The following is a 19,863-nucleotide window of genomic DNA, read 5'->3' on the forward strand; positions in this document are numbered from 1 at the left end:
CTGTCTTCATCCTCTTCTACGCCATATACGCTTACAGCAATATTAGCAGCCGTTACGAAACTGCTGATATCAATGATTTACTGGCTTTTGGGGTGTTCGTGGGGAGTGCGGTGGTGTGTTTTGGCGTCAGTGCTACGTTCCACATGTTTGGCAACCACAGCAGTAAAGTGTATCATACGTGGTTGCAATTGGACCTCTACGGCATCTTCGTGCTGATCGTAGGCACGGTGTATTCAGGGACGTATTACGGATTTTATTGTCAGAAACAATACTGGGTGTTGTATTCCGCTGGGATTACTTCGATTGTCACGGGTGCGGCAACGCTTTGTTCGATTCCTCGGTTCCGCACGCCGAAATGGAGGTGGGCGAGGGCGACGCTGTTTTGTGCGATTGGCTGGTCGGGTGCGGTGCCGATGACGCATGCGGCTCAGGCGTTTGGCAAAGAGCAGGCGGATAGGCAGATGGGGTGGCGGTTGATGATTTTTGAGGGGCTGTTTTATATTACGGGGGCTTTTATCTATGCGGTGAGTAGAAAGAGAAGGTGGATTATCAGGGTGCATTGTTGCTAACGCTTCTTCACAGATCCGCTTCCCGGAGAGATTTCGCCCGGGACTCTTCGATATCTGGGGTTGCTCACATCAGATCTTTCATCTTTGTGCTGTGGGGGGTGCGGCGCTGCATTTGGTGGCGCTGCTGAAGGCGTTTGATTATAATCATGATCCGGCGACGCGGATATGCTGAAGGTAGCCCCTTTGAAGCTATCGAGCAAACGACTACTTTACCCTTGCACATTGCATTTTCAAGACTCTATCTTCTCGTTTATTCCCAATGCTCGACCTGAATAACAACCTTTGTCGCCCTTTCGACTTTCCCATCGCTTAGTTCTTTAAGCTACCCATTGTCTGCCCACGTGCACTCATTTCAAGAGCCAGAGGCCAGCAGAGTTCATCCACCCCGCCCTTGACCCCACCGGCGGACACATTCCTGAAAGATCGAGCATCGTCTCAACATCCTTGTTCACCTCCAGCGAGGCTGACGAAATGTCCGCGGATAATAAGACCACCGTCATCGTAGGCGCGGGATCCATCGGTCTGTGGACTGCCTATCATCTCGCGCACGCAAATCGTCGAACCGGTCTCTCGAGCAGCAGTACCATCATCGTCATAGAAGCATCAGCGAGCGCATTCGGAGAGACATCCGGGACCTGCACTGGATGCATCCACTACAAATTCAACGATGAGATCATGGACGAATTTGGGAAGTACAGCTTCGCAGCCTGGCGTGACTTGGCCGCAGAGAGCAACAAGCTGTATGACGCCGCTGGACTCCGCTTCGATTCCATTTTCGGTTTGACCAAGAACGACGGAGATGGTCAAGAGCTTTTGCCGGACTGGCTTCGAAAAAGCGATGCGTGGAGGGTGGACACCGAGTTCTTGGGGGCAGAGAACGCAATGGTGTAAGCATGCTGTAGATGTATCACCTTCTCATACTAATCAAGTTCATTGCAGTAACCCAGTCGGCCTCGGTAAATGGCTTGAAAGAGCATGTATCGACATGGATGTTCGCATTCAGACCTCTACAAAGGTCACTGCCGTCGAGTTGGACCAAGGAAACCGAGCCACTGCAGTAACCGTTATTCGAGAAGACTCATCCTCAGTCAGAATCCCATGCGACAACTTCGTTCTAGCCGGGGGCCCATGGACTCCGATGGTCTACAAAACGCTGTTCCCCTCCTCCTCAATCCAGATCGACTCAGCCACAGAAGCAGGTGATTGGATCATCTTCCGAAACCCGAATCCTGTCGCGAAGAACTCGGTGGCTTTTGTGGGCCTGAATGATATCGTGGGAGAGAAGTTGGAATTCGCAGGTCGTAACGATGGAACGATCTGGGTTTGCGGAGCGAAAGATCACAAGGGCACGCTACCTCCATTAGGCTCGAGAGGTCTTCCAGATGCTGCAAGGATTGCGGAACTCACAGGTCGTGCCTACCATTTTCTTTGCGTGCACAACGCTGGCGATCTGGACGCGTTCGAGGAGTTGGAGGTTGTTGCGCTTGGGCGGGCGTTTCGACCTGTTACGCTTTCAGGGCGCCCGATGATGGCTTTGGTCGAGCCTGATAAACTCTCGACATACAACGGGTTTCGTGCAGATGAGAGAGGTGGCAATGTATTTTTGTGCTGGGGCATGGGTCTTGGGGACTGACACTTGGACCGGGCACGGGGAAGTTGATGAGTCAATTGATCTTGGGTGAACCGACTGATCTTGATTTTTCACCATTTCAGATTCCAGAGACTATGTAAAAGACGGTTTGGACAGATATTTCCCACGTCATTGGTCCCAATAGAACATCTAAGAGCGATGAACTTCATCCGTGCCAGTTGTGGAATGTTCGTTGTACTCATGCGGCACAATGTTTTCGCAACATCGTAGACATGGCGTCTTCGGCAGACAATTGGGCGCATTCCATATTTCAAGTGAAAGTATTACAAAGTTGGGTTTCTGTGCCACGGTATAGCCCCAAGCCGTAGACACCAGACAGCACTCCAGCGAACAACATCAAAGCTATTGCAATCATACCGTATACCAAAGTACAATCTCAAAGACCCAGCCCAACCTAGGACCAGACCGCAGTCTGAGTCAAAGGCTCACTCTATTCTTTCCCAAGCCGTAGTCCTATTGGCCGTCTTGACAGCGCCATGACCTAGGTGCCTGCCTGTAGGAAGTCGGCCCCTACATAGCGGCACGTACAATAATCCACTTCAAAGATCGTCACCCCTAAATTTTCGCCCCTCACTAGCTTGCTGCTTCCTACAACATGAGACATGCAAAAATCGTGATATGTTGCCAAGTCATTCCGCTTCCACCACCTATCTCGCTAGAATCTGCAGACTGTGTGGCTAGACAGGTATCTCACGATCATGCCCATGATTGGTGTGTTATATACAGCTGCATGCAGCAGATACAATGTCTCATAGAAATCCGCCAGCATTGCGATCATACGCTGTTCTTTCGGACCACGGTTGTGCCCACATATTTGCACTGACACGGTCACCAAAACAATGTATTTTATGTATGCCGAAACGTATGAGTACGTGTATACGATTGCACAGTTCATTGAAGTCTACCCTAGTCCAGGTGAGAGCGAAATGGAAAAAGGCCTGCAGCGGCCGTTTCAACGATGTCTAATCTCACGACTGCAACCCTTCACTGAACTTCAACGCTCGCCATGCCAGCTCAGCTGCGCCTCTTGCAGCTTTGAAGCTAGGGTTCTCTTCTAACACTTCAGCTTTTGCGCCTAGCGCCTCGATGACACGCTTTGTAACCCTCCGAGCTTTCCCATCGCTAAGACTTTCGGGACTACCCGTCATCATCACAGTAATTGAGTCGGGAAGGTGAGGCGTCGGGTAGTAATACTGGTGATACAAGAAACTTAGGACAAAATCTTGTATGTCCAGTTCGTCGGGCTCATGAGCACTGCCTAAGTCGAATGAGGTTGCAAGATCCATATATAGGTACGATGTCTCGATCGGTTCGCGAAGGATGTTATGGTGTAGAAGAAGCGCGGACTCAGTGTGTTCGACCAGTAGCGTATGGCGAGACGTGAAATTCTTCCCCTCTTCGCGGCATTTCTCTTCGTTGTGGTAGTCTTTACAGAGACCTAGACCGTTTCCTGCGTATGCGGCGACGTCTTCGTGCGGATGAGATGCCTCTAGCCAGGGACCCAACTTCGCGAGGCCGACATAGCTCGCCGCATCCGCGATGTCTTCTTGATAAAGACCTGGTAATGCCGGAAAGCTGATCAAGGCTGACAGCGGGGAGCCAGCATACGTTTCGGCTACTTCGATAACGGGCTTCAGGGCCTTGGCTATGATGCCCACTTCGCTCGATGCTGGGAGGCCGAGTTTCTTTCGCATGGATCGTTTTGCTTGGCGGGGCCAGTCATCAAACAGGTCCTTGAGACTGTGGTATGGAGGGCTGTTACCGGTCTTAGTAGTCGCTTAGATTGCTACTAGATTACTCGGCGGTTGGGGCCATACCTTGGGTGTCGAGACGATTGGTGTGAGAATTGTCGCATGAGTTCGATGTACTCTTCGGAAGCTTTTAGCTCTACCAAATCTTCTGTTGAGACATTGTTCCAACGAACAGATGCGACGACGTGATCTACAGTTAAGGCGAAGCCGACCGTCGGCCGGTTGGATGCTGTCTCATCCAGGAAAAGGATGGTCTGAGTGCATGCGACTAGTAAGGGCCACAGAGCCAGTGCGAGGATGACGGAAACCATCTTCGGCGTGATAGTGATTGCTAAGCTTCAGTGAGTTGGAGGGAAATCACAGCATTGGAGATGCCTTTAGGCAACGCTGGTGTGCCCATGTGGCACAGCTCTATAGCTGAGCGTGCTTCGCCCCAATCGTTTCAAAAGCGGAACTCGGCTTGCTTCAGGCCATTCACTGTCTCTGTGCCACAAGTTCAGCGGAACTTCACAAACTGAGCACTCTTCTGCAGCGATAAGATTCCGGTTGTGCAGCATTTCAAATCTCACGACTGGACCGCTATCCACAATTGAGATTTGCCGGCTTTCTTCTTTTGGAGTCGCGAAAATTGCAAGGAGAATGTGCTTCAAATGTTAATAAGAGCGGAAAGGTAGCTAGTGAAGGAAGCGGCGAGGAGACTAGCGGATGCACATCCTCGTTCGTTGCATCCACAGCATCCATCTGATCATCGTGAATGAGAAGTATCGCGAGCCCTAAACCAAGAGCTATAACTCCATTCTTTCTTCCACATCAAATGTGCGCCACGCCATCTCTGCAGCACCCCTGGCTGCCATATACGCCGGGTTCTCGGCTAAGACGTCGGCGTGCGCCCCGAGAGCTTCAAGCACAATCGTTGTTGCGCGCTGCACCTTGCCATCACTAGCGCTCGTGGGGTCGCCCACCAGAATGACGGTCATGTTCGGCGGTCCTTCCTTCAGTCGCTCGTTGTAATGGTGGTACAGAAAGCGGAGTACACTATTACGAACATCCTGCTCGTCCGGTGTCGTCGAACTACCAAGATCGAAGTGAAGATCCAAGTACATGTTCGGCCACGACAGTTCAACCGCTTTACCCAAGGTGTTCAAGTGCAATAGCAGTGCAGTTTCAGTGTACTCGATCAATAGCACAGCACGCGATGGGAAGTCGTGTCCACGATCCGGTAAGCATCGATTCACACGGTTGTAGCTTTGGCACAAGCCGTAGCCGTAACCTGCGTACGCGGCAACCATCTCGTGAGGATGATCCGCATGGCCTCTCGCCAACTTTGGAAGACCGATGTAATAGGCAGCGTCGACTATGTCCTCTTGATATAGACCAGGCAGAGCAGGGAAGCTCACTAGAGCGGCGATAGGAGCACCCACAGATGCTTGGGCGACATCCGCGATGGCTTTGAGTAATGTTGCAATCACGGCCACCTCCGACGAAGCAGGAAGTCCTTTCTCTTTGCGTGCGGCTCGTTCTCTTTGGCGAGGTATGTCGTTCCATAGATCACCAAGTGATGCGTACGGTGGGCTTGGGCGACGATCAGCTTTATATCTTGTACATATGCGATGATGAGAGAACAAACCTGGGATGCTGGGAAGACTCCAACGAGAATAGCTTCATCAACTTAATATATTCTTCACAAGCTTCCACTTTAGCCAGGTCCTCGAAGAATGTGCTGTTGTGGCGAACTGTAGCAGTAGCATGGTCGATCGTGAGTGCGAAACCGACGGTGGTAATGTCGGCTGACGTTCCAGGGGAAGCTTCGGAGTGTTGTAACCAGAAGGTTAAAGCGTATGCAAAGAACAGATGGAAGTTGGGAGACATATTCATGGATGTCGTTAGGAGCCCCGATGGATAGCGAGAAGAAGAGTCAGACAGTAGTGTGAGCTAAGTGAGCTCACTACTCTTTCTCAACAGCATCATGAGATTTGGAGCGTGTGTTCAGTTCAGTCGCCGTGCCTTTGCGGCGCAGTGTCAGCAAACATCGTCCCGAGATCGATGCAGTACTTTCGACGGGATGAGCGGCCCCCAATGTCTCAAGTCGTATCGGTATAGATTACTGTTTCTGTGCCGTAGGATAGCCCCAGAGTTGTGGCCCCTTCCGTACTACGGTTGAAGTTGGTTGCGGCCCCGGGGCCTGAAATGGCACGGTGGCACTTCCTTGTTGCTTGGGGCTAGTGTCTTGGCAGGGTCATGTCGTCATAAACCACCTGCAGGTCTGCGCTCACATTGGTTTTCACTTCGCGTAGAAAGCGTACCTCCTTTGCGCCCCGAACCAAGTCGCGACCGCTTCTAATGCCATGAAACACGCATATCTGGCGAAACGAATTGTGCAGGTAATTTTCGCTTTTGCCGCTTTTCCATCTGGATGGTCCGTCTGGCCAGATTCTTCGCATTTGGGCCCATACATGCTTCCTTCACACATGCGCAACTACCGAGACTATATGGTGCTCCCTCCACCCAGAGTGGACTATATTATGCGAGGATGCGCTTTCTTGAAGTCACGGCAATCGCTATGAAAATAGCTGATACCCATGCGATGTCAACAAATGCAACGTTTTCGGAATACCTCAGCCCCTGCAGGATAGCCTTGTCGATATGCAGCGTGAGGGTCGTATGTGCCGTAGGTATACAGCAATGGAGGGTCTCATTTCACTAAATTTCTAAATCATGAAACGCTGACAACGCCGTATGCTATTCCGAAAAGATGCGAGTGTGTTCCACGGAATTGTTGTCACCGACTTGACCAAGACTCACTCGCGAGCACTATAGCTGATTACCGAACCCAGTGGACAGCATTATCTCGCCCTCGCCATGATTGGGGCTAGTATCACTGATGAATGTGGCAACGTCACTACATTTTGGCAGACACTTCTGAGCATGCCGCAGTAACCCACAATGCAGCACGCGCGATGATCGAAAGATGCTGGATAAGCAGCATATGACAGACGATGCCAGTATATCGCGTCCCTACCGTCAGCTGTCTAGGCTGGCATGCTAAATCAACAGCCCCTTCTGTCCTGCTGCCGTGCCGCGAACAGTGTTCAAAAGCACGATTTGCGGTCCTCGTCGACTTCGTTACATGCATCAGGCAGTTCAGTGGCATAGCAACTCGGAGTCGGGTCAGCTTTAGGGGCTTGTACACCTCTAAGTGTCTCAACTTCAAACAACGTACTCTGTGTATCCTCACGAACCACGCCGCGACATGGGGTTTTGTCTTCACAGGCGCGTGAAGAGACATTTGCATATAAGCATACATCCTCAGGAACTTATAGCTGGCCATCAACAGTGCTCTTCATCTTTAATTTACACAGAAATTGATCAAGATGCTCTTACAGAAGCTTCTCATCCTAGCAGCAGCTTGGCAAACCTCCTCCGCCGCCCTCGTGGGGCATCGCCTACAATCCCGGGATGGCTTTCAAGTCGACAGTTACGCAGCTCTCGGAGACTCCTTCGCTGCGGGTCCAGGTGCTGGTCCTGAATACGACCATGGTAGAGAAACTTGGTGCCATCGCCACGAAGGCTCTTGGACTCGCCAAGTCGCCGCTGATGATATATTGCGCAAGGGCAGGGACACTATCGACGCATTCGGTTTCATTGCTTGCACAGGAGCCCTGACCAAGCACGTCTTCAAAGAACCACAGTCTGAAGACCTAAACGATGCAAGCGACCCCATCCCGACCCCACTTCCGCAAGCCCAGCGCATCAACGGCTTCTATCCACAGCTTGTTACATTGTCGATCGGTGGAAATGACGTCGGGTTCAGCTACCTGCTTGATCAAGTAAGTTCAGAATATGAGTTGAGTTCTTCCATATTGACATAACACTTAGTGTGTCTATCGCTTTTGGGATTTCTGGTGTAATGGATGCGACTCTTCACCCGACTGCTCTGAAGATTGCGCGAAAGCAATCACCCAAGTACGGGATAGAATTGATGGTGTCAACGGAAACTTTCCCGATGACCTCTGAGAGACTATCAAAGCGATCTTTGAAAACGCGCCGGGGACTAATCTATTCATCACTGGCTACCCGCGTTTCTTCAATCAGGATACCGAATATTGCAACAATGTCACTTTCGAGCTCTGGTGCCAAGATGAGAAGTTCTTGCCACTCACGAAAGATCAGCGGACACAGATGAACGAGCTGAACCTCAGGCTCAACGAGAAGATCCAATCAGTTATTGATGCAAATCAGCCTGAAAGTGGCAGGATAACATATGTTGATACAGACCCGTACTTCGAAGGGCACCGTTTCTGCGAGGAGGGTGTCAAAGAACCGAGCTATCGAAATAAGAACATTTGGTTCTTTCCTTGCGAATTCTACACCAAGGTAGAGACAAACTTCACTGTCAGCGATACCACACCCTCCGGCGACTGCCAAGCCATCTTGGATAGTGGTGGAGGACCTGGAAACTATTTCACATGTTTAATCGCAAACGAGGCCCAGAACGGAACATCAATTGATCTCTTGGCCCTTCCTAACAACGTCGCAACCGATAATCCAAACGAGCCCGATGCGGCATCGCTCTGGCTGTGGCTCCTCCGGACTTTCCACCCTACCGTTCAAGGCCACGAGGCCTACAAGAATGCATTCTTTGCTGCGTACCAAGGTCTTGAGGGCACTGCAACACCTACCTCCGAGCTGTCCTGCAATGACCTGGAAAACAAGTATGTTGCAAAAGACGCGCTCCTCGATCTTATCGACAACACCTACTGTCCCAAGTTAGAAGGCGCTACTGGCTCTATCGGCACTGGGCATTATTTCCCAAGTACCCCCGAGGCAGTCGAGATTGGCGTCACCAGCAGACTCACCGCGGGGCCTGTACCTACCGTGGAAGAGTGCAAGACCAATCTTCACAAGATATCAGACGAGTGCAATAACGACAAATCGAAAAACCCAGTGGGCTGGAAGGCTGGTGGAGAGTTCGAGATCAACGGCTGGAGATTCACCATCACACCCACGGGTCAGCGGCCTTCCACACCGAAAGCATGGTGCAAGATCGAGAACTGCCAAAACGGAGAGAAGTGCACCGCATCTATCTGGGGGGCGGGATGGCTCAGGAACGACCACGGCGAAAAGCTGCGCACGGCCTTCGCAGCCCAACAGGCCGTGTACAGCGAATTGAGATACGAAAATTCACTGGGCGACAGCAAAGGTATCGACATGAGCCAATGGGATTTCAAGTACGAAGCTTTGGATGGGCACGAGTGGCATGCGAGTCTGTTGTTGGATCTGGGTCTTCGCTTGCCATACAAGAGAACCGTTACCGATGCTTTGCGATCTGCCGCTGGTGACGGTCTTGAGATCGGTAATGGCGGCGATTGCGAGTCAGAGGTCAACTACTAAGTGGCTGCTTGATCTTGAGGGGTTTCTTTGCGCACCGAGCATTCTTCTGTCGCTTCCAACGTCATATTTTCTTGGTTACTGGGTCCACGTTACGTGTTTCTCCGGTCGCAGGCGGCCGATGTCTTGACTGAACGCTCCGCGAGGCTACGCGCTCACTTCGTGTTTCTTTTATTTCCAAGATTTGACGATGTAACATTTCCGTATCCAAGTGGAGAAAACTATCATCACAACTTGCTCGGTCGATCACCCCATCCCGTGACTGCAGTATCCTGCCACACCTTCGCATGTTCGAGATCGCCGAACAGGCTCAACAAGAGCGCCTTCATCTCATCCTTGACACTGCGGGAGCTTAGTAAAGTCTCTCTCGAATGTATGGAAAGATCCTACAATTCACGATACTTGAGCTCTCCAGGGTATAGTGCCGACGAGCAGAGATTGAACCTTCTACGGAGACGTGAGCTGAGTTCGACTGGACGTCATACGCTGTATCAGCGAAACTTACATGCAATACAAAGCGTGTCTGGCTTCGAAGTCCTCTTTCGGCTCGGACGCCGGGTAGTGCTTGAGGTATTCGGCTATGTAAACTCCGCTAATCTTGTGACGCTTGAGTCGCCAGGGAGCTAGCTCGTCTGATGTCCGGTGACTATGGTCAGTGTCTGCCAAACCGCAAGCTCATGATGCTTACACTCGTGATGCGCGTATGACGAGCATGCATCGAAGATGACTGGCTTCCGCGTGTTTCTGTCAACTCCGCCATTGCCATCCCACAAATCGCCATGCACCAAGCATGCTGAGATGCTCCTTCCTTTGGTCTCTAGAGGCCGCAACAATCGCGGTATCGCCTTGTGTACAACCAGAGCGCGCAGCTGTACCATGTCTTTGTCATGGCCATGCTGTAATTCTTCGAGATTGAACATCCGCTGTATACCACGAGTAAAGCTCTCTTCCCAAGTATCGCAAAAGGTGGTGTCTTGGGGAAGTCTTCCGCCGTATGTCGTGACGGGGAAGCCGAATCTTCCTGTTGGGGAAAGCGCGGTTTTGTGCAGGCGGGCGATCTGGGCAGTGAAGTCGCTAATGCGTTGAAGCTCTTTACCCAGTTTACTCTGAGATTCTCCAGTGCTTTCATCTGCGGCTAATGCCTCACCAGATACTTCTCCAGTCATCTCGCGGAATGCGCATATGAAGAAGTGAGTGTTAGCATCTTTTGCGTAGGTGCCCCAACCAATCGGCTGCGGAACGAGATCTGGCATGTTTTCGTGAAGGGCTGACATTGAAGTAAACTCCCCAAGCATCATACCCTTACCTACATCGCCACAGGAGACCTGGACGGCGGTTAGGCTTAGCAAGAATTACCATGCAATAGGTTACCGACCTTCAGAAAGTATGAGACTGCTTCGCCGATTGTGTTCAGCGTGTGGATTCGAGCAGTTTGGTTCCAATTTGAGAAGCCATGAGGTGAGATTCTTTCGATCTTAGACCCAGTAGGAAGCACTGATACTCGTGTTAGCAACGCCAAAGAGTTCAAACGCCAAGTCAACTCACATGCTGCAACGTTGGGATCAACGTATGAGATCACCGTGCGGGGCACGACGGTCTTGATGCGCACAACCTCTGTATCAGCCATCACCCGAACAACAAGGCGTATGCAAAACCGGTGATAGCCAGCAGCAAGAAGATGCGGAAACCGAGAGTTTGAGTGCACAAGATGTGGCGAGTGTCAATACGGGAGTCATCGGTGGTGTAACATCCAACAGCGAACTTGACCCTTGCTTATCACAGTGCCACTTGAGTGCATGAGCCTAGCGATATGGCACTCTAAACGAACACACCACCACTTCCCGACCTTGATTCTTAGCAATAACGACAGCGAAAACACGCGTCGAGATGGCTGAACCGGATGCAGTATCCCCGCCACCGTTCACCGTCTTCACTAGCCGTCAGCGCACTTACTTCACCTACCTCCTCGGCTACTTGACGCTCGCTTCATCTTTGACGGCTACGATCTACCTGCCGCTGATTGAGAGCCTAAGCAAGCAGTACAATACGTCTATACTTGCAATCGATTTGACCATCACGGTCTATCTCGTCTTCCAGGCAATTTCGCCAGCTTTCTTCGGCCCATTGTCGGATACACTTGGTCGCCGTCCAGTCTTCTTGGTGACTTTTGTGATATATCTCGCAGCAAGCCTGGGCCTGGCTTTCAATGAGAACAGCTACGCCGCACTACTAGTCCTTCGGTCCTTGCAGAGCATTGGAGGTTCGGCAGTGATGTCGCTGGCTTATGCGGTCGTCGCCGATATCTCTTTGCCTGTAGAGCGAGGCAGAATCCTCGGACCCATGCTTGCCGCTACGAACTTCGGACCATGTTTCGGACCTATCATCGGTGGCGGTATCGTCTTAGCTACGGGGCAAACGCAGTGGGCTTTCTGGACGCTCGTCATCTTTGGCGCATCTTCTTTGATGCTGATCGGATGGACTATGCTCGAAACCGGAAGAAAGATCGTTGGCAATGGAGAGGTTCGTCCTCGCGCCTTGTGGAAGACATGGTGGTCTGTCGTCAGGTCCAGCGGAAGACGAGAAAGACAGAACGACCACGAGTGCTCCAGTGACGTATACTCCGAGAAGAGTGGTAAAGGCGTTTGGAGCTTTCCAAATCCGTTCTCCTCGGTGCGTCTCATTTTCTACGCTGACACGTTCCTCATCCTCTGGTCAGCAGGTTCCCCATACGCTGTGTGGTACTGTATCCAGGCCTCTATACCACTGATCTACGGTCAACGATACGGTTACAACCCATTAGCCGTCAGTCTATGCTTCTTATCCGGAGGCGCAGGAGTCATCGTAGGCGGCTTCGTTGCTGGTCGTCTCATGGATTTCAACTACAAAGAGACGGCCGAATCATATGGTTTCCCATTAGACCGTGTATCTGGGGACGATATTCGAAATTTCCCCATTGAGGTCGCTCGTTCCCGTGGCTCGTATACGTTGCATGTGCTTTCCGTCGGCACTCTCATTGGCTATGGCTGGGCGATTGAGCGTGGTGCTCATGCCAGCATACCACTCATCTTGCAATTCTTTGTTGGTGCTAGATGTACCATCGTATTGCAGCTGTACAGCGCTTTGATGGTGGACATCTTTCCTGACAAAGCCGGTACTGCGGCGGCCTCGAACAACATCGTCCGGTGTACCCTGTCGGCCGTCGCAGTCGCGATACTCCAGCCAGTCAGAGATGCCATAGGAGACGGCTGGATATTCACCTCGATTGGGTTGGTCGATGGCGTACTCGGCATGTGTGCAGCTGCAGTGTTGAGGAAGTGGGGGTGGAATTGGAGGAGAGCAAGAATAGGCCGCGACTGATGTAATTTGGATGCAAATGGCATGGTGCCGTCATTTAGTATCATGCGGCCAGATGGGTGAGGCGGTTGGTGAGTCCGTGACGCGTCTGCACGTGCGCCATGACGCGCTAGAAGCTAGTAAACAAAGAACGCCCGACTCGCCACGCAGCATCATCCCATGTGGAAGGCATCATCGGGAACTGAACAGCAACACTTAATACATAGAGGTTGAAACCGCGCGATACCAGCTTTTGAACACCTTACTACCCACTATATATGTACCCAAGTACCAGATTAAAGTGTGAGGACCACGACACGTCGTTTGGACTCCCAAACAGCGTTTATCAAATCAATGCAAACTCCTGAGCTTCGTCTTCTTTCCAGTTCACTGCCCCTGTATTCCACGGATCCATCCAGTCTTCGAGATAGCAAGTACTGACAACCTCATACGCGTCTTTTTCAGGCATATGTCGAAGTGCTACTGGATGCGAGCAGCCATGCAGAACGCAGATCAAGTCACCTCTTTGAAGCCCGCTTCCTGTCGCGAGATGTCCATCTTGTGTAATATGCAACTGTCGTCCTCGCATGACCATTTTGGTATATTCGGTTACGGTACGTTTTTCCATGTTGTGATGCGTGACCCGATATTTGTATTCAGCAGAATATGTGGGATTTTTCACTCTGCTCGTTGCAAAATACCAGTATTTGATCTGGAGTTCGCTGGCAAATACAGCAGTATCCTCCGGCTCGTACGAGCAGGGTCCACAATGCCCTTCCGCAAGGAGCGCCGGTAGTATGGACTCAAGCACTGGTAAAGGTGCGTCTGGATCATAATATCGAGAAGTCGTCCAGGCGTCTATTATTCGCAGCAGCAAAGGAAGATATGCTGTGTTGATGTCTTCTTCCGACGTTGAGATTTCGTGGTCAACTTCTACGTCTACGGTAGCAACGACCCGACCATGTACCCACAGAGTACGCTCATCGCATTTACCGTTCCATGAATACATTGCAGATTGTTCGTTGGAGCTACGTAGCGCATGTAACGGCAAAAAAGGCACGACGAGACGGTGTGCGGTAAAGTTGGGAACCCAAGAGGGTGTAGTCTTCGTTGTCGATAATCGTGGCAGAGTTTCGAAGATATCCAGGCTTTTAGTACCCTCAATTATGGAGCGTGCGGTTGCGACCAGGGCGTCCTGCAAAGAAATCTCATAGGATGGGTTCAGACGAATCCGGTCATCTTGATTCATTCCAAAGAAAGCATAGAGTTGATCATGGACGCTGGAAGTTTTTGCTTCGGCACTCAACGTAGACAGCACCTGGTCTAATGGCATCGGAAGTTTGATTGATGGCTTATGTCTCTCTGCCCACCGATCATGCATCTCTTTCAATACCCCATAACCGGACGGCGTAGACAGGTTATGTGTTTCCAACTTCCATGCAGTCTTACACAGTTCCCAAAGGGTGGGGAGTACGACCGTTGCGCGGTTGAAAGGTGGGGTCATGGAGTCTTGTAGGATGAATGCCGACTTTCGTGGCAGAACCACTTCCTGAAATACCCAAGCTCGAGAGAACCACGGGCTCTTCAGGATATCACCGCACAAGCCTAGAAGGCCCTCTTGTTTACGCTCGCAATCGACCATATCTCTGATAATGTTGTCGGCGCGCGGTTTACCCCAGCTGACAAACATGTAGTAGTTCGGGGGTGCATGGTCAAGAGGAACTGAGACTAGACTGTCCAACGATGAGCATTGGGCCGCGATGCCGGATTTCAGCTCTTGAACCAGCCCCAGCCACACTAGAACGCGTGAGCAGTTAGAATATATGCTGCCCATGATTGAGACTTGTTGCGCTCGTTCGGACAAATCGTCTTGATTGATGCATATTTGATCGACCCAAAGGTAGCCCGTGGAGCAGTCCATAGCGATGTACGGCAAGGCTTGCTTTAGGCTTTTTGTGACCCGAAGTAACGTGCCGTCCGACAATTCAAGCGCTTCTTTACGGCTAGGAGTACCCCAGACATACGACAACGCCTCGTACTCTGGAGCATGCTTGGTATTGGTGTTTAACAGCGAAAACTGCCACTGTATCGTACTGTCATGTACCTTCGTTGATACAATTTGTAAGAGCCGTATATTGTACGCTGTCCCCAAGGACTCGTAACGGTAGGCTTCTTTCTCAGAGTGATATGGGTGCTTCGGCATAGCTGTGCCTTCGTGGCAAACGCCGGCCTTGGGTCAGCGACAGTGATGTTACGAGAGGGTTATGAGCAAATCAAGAAGAGACGAAAGTGATTGGCGATGGGAAGAGCTAGTGTTCTCAAGAATACTTTGCTTTCGGAAGCTTTGAAAGCGACTGTGACGATCTTGCTGTGGCGAGGCGAGCAGCATATGCCAAGGCGACGACAACCTTGTACTGCGGGGCAGTGTTCACTGGACGCGCGACGAGTAGATAGCTGCAAATATCACATACCTTTGACTCAACGCTGCGTGTTGTGTAAATCGCAACCATCAGAGGTGTAGATCTGCGGTCAGTGAATGTACAGTGAGTATCTACTCGGAGCATACCAGCCATATGTGAACTATTGCGCTAGCGTCGTGTTCCAGTGGATGTTATTGCGCGCTTCGTGAATATTTGAATTGCATTACAAGATTCGCTAGTCGTTAAATTATATGTACGTACAGGGTATCGCTTTTGATGGTAAAAAATTAAGATGCCGGACTCGGACTGTTGCGAGCTGGCGAAAGGAAATTCGAAGAAAGCGCAATCCGGTACTTGGGGATGCGGTCAGGAGTAGGAGTAGGAGTAGAGGTCTTCTTGACGCCATTCAGAGGTGGATCAGCGATCTCTGCCTTCGCACTGTCGGAGGTGACCTTCGTCGGTGTGCTCTCCGTCTCGATGGTCGAGTCTTTTCTGCGCTGCTGCGGTGTCGGGGTGTCCGGCGTCAACGGCGGACTGTCTTTCGAGGCCTGCGGTGCAACGCGCTCGCTATTTGTGCCACCCTCTAGAACAAGATTCAGATTCGCTGGCGTGCTCGCTGTAGATGATGCAGCAACAAGGTCATCGGAAGAGTGTTTGGTCTGCGAGAAGTGTGGCGACGTGATAATGTGAGCGTGTGGGAAGCCAAAGCCTTCGAGCTTAGCTGCCATTGCTTGGTTGTATTCTTGCAGATTGTTCGTCTCGGTAGCCGTTGTGGAGGGGATGCTGAAATCGTCATGGGTCTCATGAATGGTAGTTATTCGCGAATTGCCGTTCGCTACAGCTTCGTGCGACATTGTTGGGCCCTTCCATTCGGGGTGGGGTATACGTCCGATGACATTCAGCCTGCCTGTCCCTAGTTTCGCCCATTCCCAGATGCCTCGACGCGTCGGTGATCGTTGTGGTGGTTGCACTGGTCCTCCCTCGAGCTCCCTCAATGCTTGGTCTTCAAGCTGGCTATTCTGGTGTGGGTGAGACGCGTCGTCTGAGCTTCGGCGGCGCTCTTCTAGGACTGGGCGTGACCTCTGTATCTCCGTTCCACTGCTTTGAGCCCGCTCCAGGCGTCTTCTCTCCGGCGGCGTCACTTTGCGCAGCTTTTCCCTGTCCTTCTCCCTCTCGCGAATCGCGTCGAGACTGGGTGCTTGACTGGCGACTGCCATCTCCGTCGATGTGCCAACTGTCGAGCTCGCCGGACTTGTCAGGCGACGGCGGAGAGGACCGGCGCTTCCCTCTTGTGGGCGAGCTTGCAGGGGATGAGGCGGGCGAGGCGTCTTCGGGGGAGGAGGGCGGGGAGGGCGGTTGTGCTGGTCGGAGCTTATGTAGGGGACTGATTTGGCGGATGACAGGCCGGCTTTCTTCTTTGCTGGTTAATGGACGTTATTACGCGTTTTTGACAGCAATGAGATGGCTGAAAGGGTGCTGAGAGTGGGCCTGGGAGAGGTCGGAGTCACACACCTTGCTTCCCTTTGCCCTTGCCCTTTGTGTGGCAGTTCGGGCCAGCTTCGTGGTCATGGTAGTCGCACTCATGACCCTCATCTGTTGGATCGTCGAACAGCATGCCGCCAGTGCCTGACCTGATGGCTTTGACCAGATCGATGGCGAAGTCCGGGTTGTTCTCGAAGCACTCACGATAGGTTTCGACGTCGCGCTCACTACCAGGATCCATAATCTGGCGGGCCGCGATGCGCGTCATAAGCGTGCGGAAGGGCGATCCTGTCGGACTCTTGCGATAGATGTCATCAATCTCGTCAGCGTCAGGTACTAGCTCGGCCTCATTTAGGCCTTTTCTGTACTGATCCATCGCGACGTTCTTCAGTTGAAGCATGTCAAAGCGATCGCAAAGCAGATAGAGTCTGTGACAGCTCACAGCATACTCATACTTCTGGTTGGCGTCGGCCATGTCAGAGACATCGTCGAGGCTGCCCTGGTATAGCCACTTCACCAGCAGCTCGAAGCCGGCAGGGTTGTAATCGGGAAGATCGAGGCGATCTTTCCTAGTGTGGCCGTCGGCATCGCCTAGCAGCTCGTTCTCGAGGGTTTCGGAGTGGTGGCATAGCAGATTGCGATGCAGCGACCAGTGGCGCTTGGACTCGCCTACGTAGACGTCGATCATAGGGCCGGAGAGAAGTCTATCGCGTTGCAGCTTAGCTTTGGCCCGCACATGGAGGCGATGAGAGTAGAGACGGTGGGTGAGAGCCGGGCGCACCGCGATGCATCGCGACGGCGCTTCGGGTCTTTGCGCCAGCGCCAATTGCGGTGCATCGGCAGGCGGCGCATTCTCCATGAAGTCATCCTCCTTTTCCCGCGATGTCTGCGATTGCGATGCACCCGCCTCGTCACCGTGGTCGAAGAAAGGATCGTCTACGTACTCAGCAAAAGTCGCGGCAGGCACGTCGCCAATGCTGCCAGAAGCCATGCGTGACCGTTTGGAACCCGGGATGGCAAAATCACGATGGTATTGTCGCAGAGTCTGCCACATGCAGCGCGGAGATAGCGCTCATGGATGCGCGATGGCTTATATGGGGGATAGTACGTATCGCGATGCGGTGAGGGCTGTGAGGTGTCGTGGTGAGGTGTACCGTCCGTGTAGACGTGCTGGAGTGGAGACATCAAGGATGGCTGGGTGGCTCCTGCCCTGACGTCGTTGGCCCGCCCGGGGTAGCTTCCGCATTGCCTGGGCCCAGATCATCGCCGTCACTCCGGACCTGCATCTAACAAACATCAACTCAACATCTGGAATCTGCTTCCTCAACACCGCATCATGGTAACATGAAGTCTTGTTATTGCGCACGATGGCTGCGCAGAACGTAATCCCGCGTACTCTCGACATCGCCGCGCTAAGCACATGTGACGTTGCCTTTTTACCATAGCTCCCCATGCTAAAGCAGGCTCGTTAAACAGGGGATGCTCTCCTTGCCGCAGAACCGCTGTTTCCGGCGACGGCAAAGTTCTGCTAATCTGAGCCTGCAATTTGGCTTTTACATATCGGTAAACAATCCGGAGAGTACATATACAAATCGACTCATTGGTTCCCTCGGCACAGATGCTACAGCCCCTCATCCTCTGCAAGACTGACCCGTGGTTCATCGCTCCACGACCCAAACATCAACATCATATATTTCTAGCAATCTAGAGATATTTCATTCTTAACTCTACATTTCCGCCCCACCAACGTACACGTCAATCGCATCCTAACACACCATGCCACCCATGATCAGAGACAAAACATCGTTCGACGCGATCGTCGACCCTACCTCTTCTCAGAACACCCTTTCACTCAAGCGAATCTGGAGGAAAGCAATGCCTCGCGCAAATTCTTCGGCGAAGCGGTCGCCTGATGGGATTTCCAAAAAGCGAAAGCTTGCATTGTACTTGTTGCCGCGCCCTCCGATCAAGTATCTCGTCACAGACCTTGTCACAGACCCCAGGAACAGGATAGCGAAGTAACTTCAATACTGCTAAGATCGGCTCGCGATCTTCGAAGGATCATATGAGCCAATGAGAGACGCACTGCACACGCCAAGAACAGCAGCCGAGACTGCTGCCTGTTCAAGTCTTCTCACATCACAACCTTTGAACCATATGCGCTCTATTCCAACTCGACGGCATCGAACTCAATGGCCAGTTCGCGGTCATTAGAACCCTCGTTCGGCTGGGAACCTTCTGATCATTTCTTTCTAGTACGTCGGACTGCACTCTACGCCTTTTAGTCAGCACAGCGAGCATGAGCAAGCTCTATCGAATGCGACTGATCAAGAGCAAAAGGAGAAATGGGATCCAGAATCATCTCTACACCAAGACGAGCAAGAACGAAACATTATCAAAGCCTGGATCCACCTCGGTGAGCGTGGCCGTTCGGTAGGATCTACCTATCTCACTTTGTGGGCACGTCCGAATTTCATTTACTAACGCGCGTCTTGATCAGCTTTACCGCGAGCGATGCGACGATGTATCACTTCCTCAACACGTCCCTTCAAACCTGTCGGTCTTCGAGAAGCGCCGCAAAGTGACGGATTCAGGCAAATGGGATCGTGCTGCTGGTGCTATATGGATCCGGACATGGTATGGCAATGAAGCATCTAATGGGCAGAACCTGGGTGAAGAGATTGTTACACGCGCAAGTGCCGACGAGGCATATTCCCGACTATGGCAGAAAGTAACGTGCTGTCCGGAACACAACTACAACTTCGACGAAAACTTGTTTGGGCTTTTTGTATTCGACGACAACAATGCCGCATACAGAGTGGCGGCACGGGACGCCGATGACGAGGTCGGGCTGATGGATGATATACCACCGTTCATCTTAAGCGCTCTAGTCCGATGCCCCGACGCGATGGAAGGAAGCAATGTGACTCAGATGATAGGTGAGGAGTACGAAAATACCCATCAAACGTTGCTTGTAGCGGTTGCAGACCGCGAGGCCTGCGAAGAGGGATGGGTATTGCTGATTGCACTCAACCACAAGGGCCAAGCGTTGCACCGCCGTGTCAGATGCAAAGCTGCCAATGTCTCACTGCAGGTGTACTCTTTCAGGATGGGAGGCGACCCGTTGGATATCACGGAAAGCGAGGAGAACGTAGTCGACTACATGGATGCCAGTAGATCAGGCGATGGATGGGATGAAGATTGACATGTTTTCAATAACAAAAGAGCGTTGTGGTCTTCACATTGGGCTACAGGTTCTCAAAATACCA

General features: G+C 51.9%; 8 protein-coding genes across 8 annotated transcripts; 4 read left to right on the plus strand and 4 right to left on the minus strand.

Annotated features, from left to right (window-relative positions):
* Nucleotides 1-1,040: 1,040 nt before the first annotated feature.
* Nucleotides 1,041-2,202, plus strand: J4E87_000767 (uncharacterized protein; the record flags this gene model as incomplete). The annotated part of the gene is made up of 2 exons (XM_049372419.1): nt 1,041-1,456; nt 1,509-2,202. 2 exons carry the CDS (start codon nt 1,041-1,043, stop codon nt 2,200-2,202), a joined length of 1,110 nt encoding a protein of 369 aa, XP_049238553.1.
* Nucleotides 2,203-3,188: 986 nt separating this feature from the next.
* J4E87_000768 (uncharacterized protein) lies at nt 3,189-4,282 on the minus strand (the record flags this gene model as incomplete). The annotated part of the gene is made up of 2 exons (XM_049372420.1): nt 3,189-3,975; nt 4,038-4,282. The coding sequence occupies 2 exons, from the start codon at nt 4,280-4,282 to the stop codon at nt 3,189-3,191; spliced, it is 1,032 nt and encodes a 343-aa protein (XP_049238554.1).
* A 474-nt stretch (nt 4,283-4,756) lies between these two features.
* J4E87_000769 (uncharacterized protein) lies at nt 4,757-5,840 on the minus strand (the record flags this gene model as incomplete). The annotated part of the gene is made up of 2 exons (XM_049372421.1): nt 4,757-5,543; nt 5,599-5,840. The coding sequence occupies 2 exons, from the start codon at nt 5,838-5,840 to the stop codon at nt 4,757-4,759; spliced, it is 1,029 nt and encodes a 342-aa protein (XP_049238555.1).
* A 1,502-nt stretch (nt 5,841-7,342) lies between these two features.
* J4E87_000770 (uncharacterized protein) lies at nt 7,343-9,362 on the plus strand (the record flags this gene model as incomplete). The annotated part of the gene is made up of 2 exons (XM_049372422.1): nt 7,343-7,798; nt 8,064-9,362. 2 exons carry the CDS (start codon nt 7,343-7,345, stop codon nt 9,360-9,362), a joined length of 1,755 nt encoding a protein of 584 aa, XP_049238556.1.
* A 224-nt stretch (nt 9,363-9,586) lies between these two features.
* On the minus strand, nt 9,587-10,612 carry J4E87_000771 (uncharacterized protein; the record flags this gene model as incomplete). The annotated part of the gene is made up of 3 exons (XM_049372423.1): nt 9,587-9,701; nt 9,865-9,991; nt 10,048-10,612. The coding sequence occupies 3 exons, from the start codon at nt 10,610-10,612 to the stop codon at nt 9,587-9,589; spliced, it is 807 nt and encodes a 268-aa protein (XP_049238557.1).
* Nucleotides 10,613-11,246: 634 nt separating this feature from the next.
* J4E87_000772 (uncharacterized protein) lies at nt 11,247-12,716 on the plus strand (the record flags this gene model as incomplete). Its single annotated transcript, XM_049372424.1, has 1 exon — nt 11,247-12,716. One exon carries the CDS (start codon nt 11,247-11,249, stop codon nt 12,714-12,716), a length of 1,470 nt encoding a protein of 489 aa, XP_049238558.1.
* A 2,683-nt stretch (nt 12,717-15,399) lies between these two features.
* On the minus strand, nt 15,400-17,648 carry J4E87_000773 (uncharacterized protein; the record flags this gene model as incomplete). Its single annotated transcript, XM_049372425.1, has 2 exons — nt 15,400-16,532; nt 16,625-17,648. The coding sequence occupies 2 exons, from the start codon at nt 17,646-17,648 to the stop codon at nt 15,400-15,402; spliced, it is 2,157 nt and encodes a 718-aa protein (XP_049238559.1).
* A 1,138-nt stretch (nt 17,649-18,786) lies between these two features.
* J4E87_000774 (uncharacterized protein) lies at nt 18,787-19,799 on the plus strand (the record flags this gene model as incomplete). Its single annotated transcript, XM_049372426.1, has 3 exons — nt 18,787-18,793; nt 18,903-19,027; nt 19,095-19,799. The coding sequence occupies 3 exons, from the start codon at nt 18,787-18,789 to the stop codon at nt 19,797-19,799; spliced, it is 837 nt and encodes a 278-aa protein (XP_049238560.1).
* Nucleotides 19,800-19,863: the final 64 nt, after the last annotated feature.

The sequence above is a fragment of the Alternaria ethzedia genome (assembly GCF_023757985.1).
Source record: "Alternaria ethzedia strain BMP 0044 chromosome Unknown scaffold_1, whole genome shotgun sequence".
NCBI lineage: Eukaryota > Fungi > Ascomycota > Dothideomycetes > Pleosporales > Pleosporaceae > Alternaria > Alternaria ethzedia.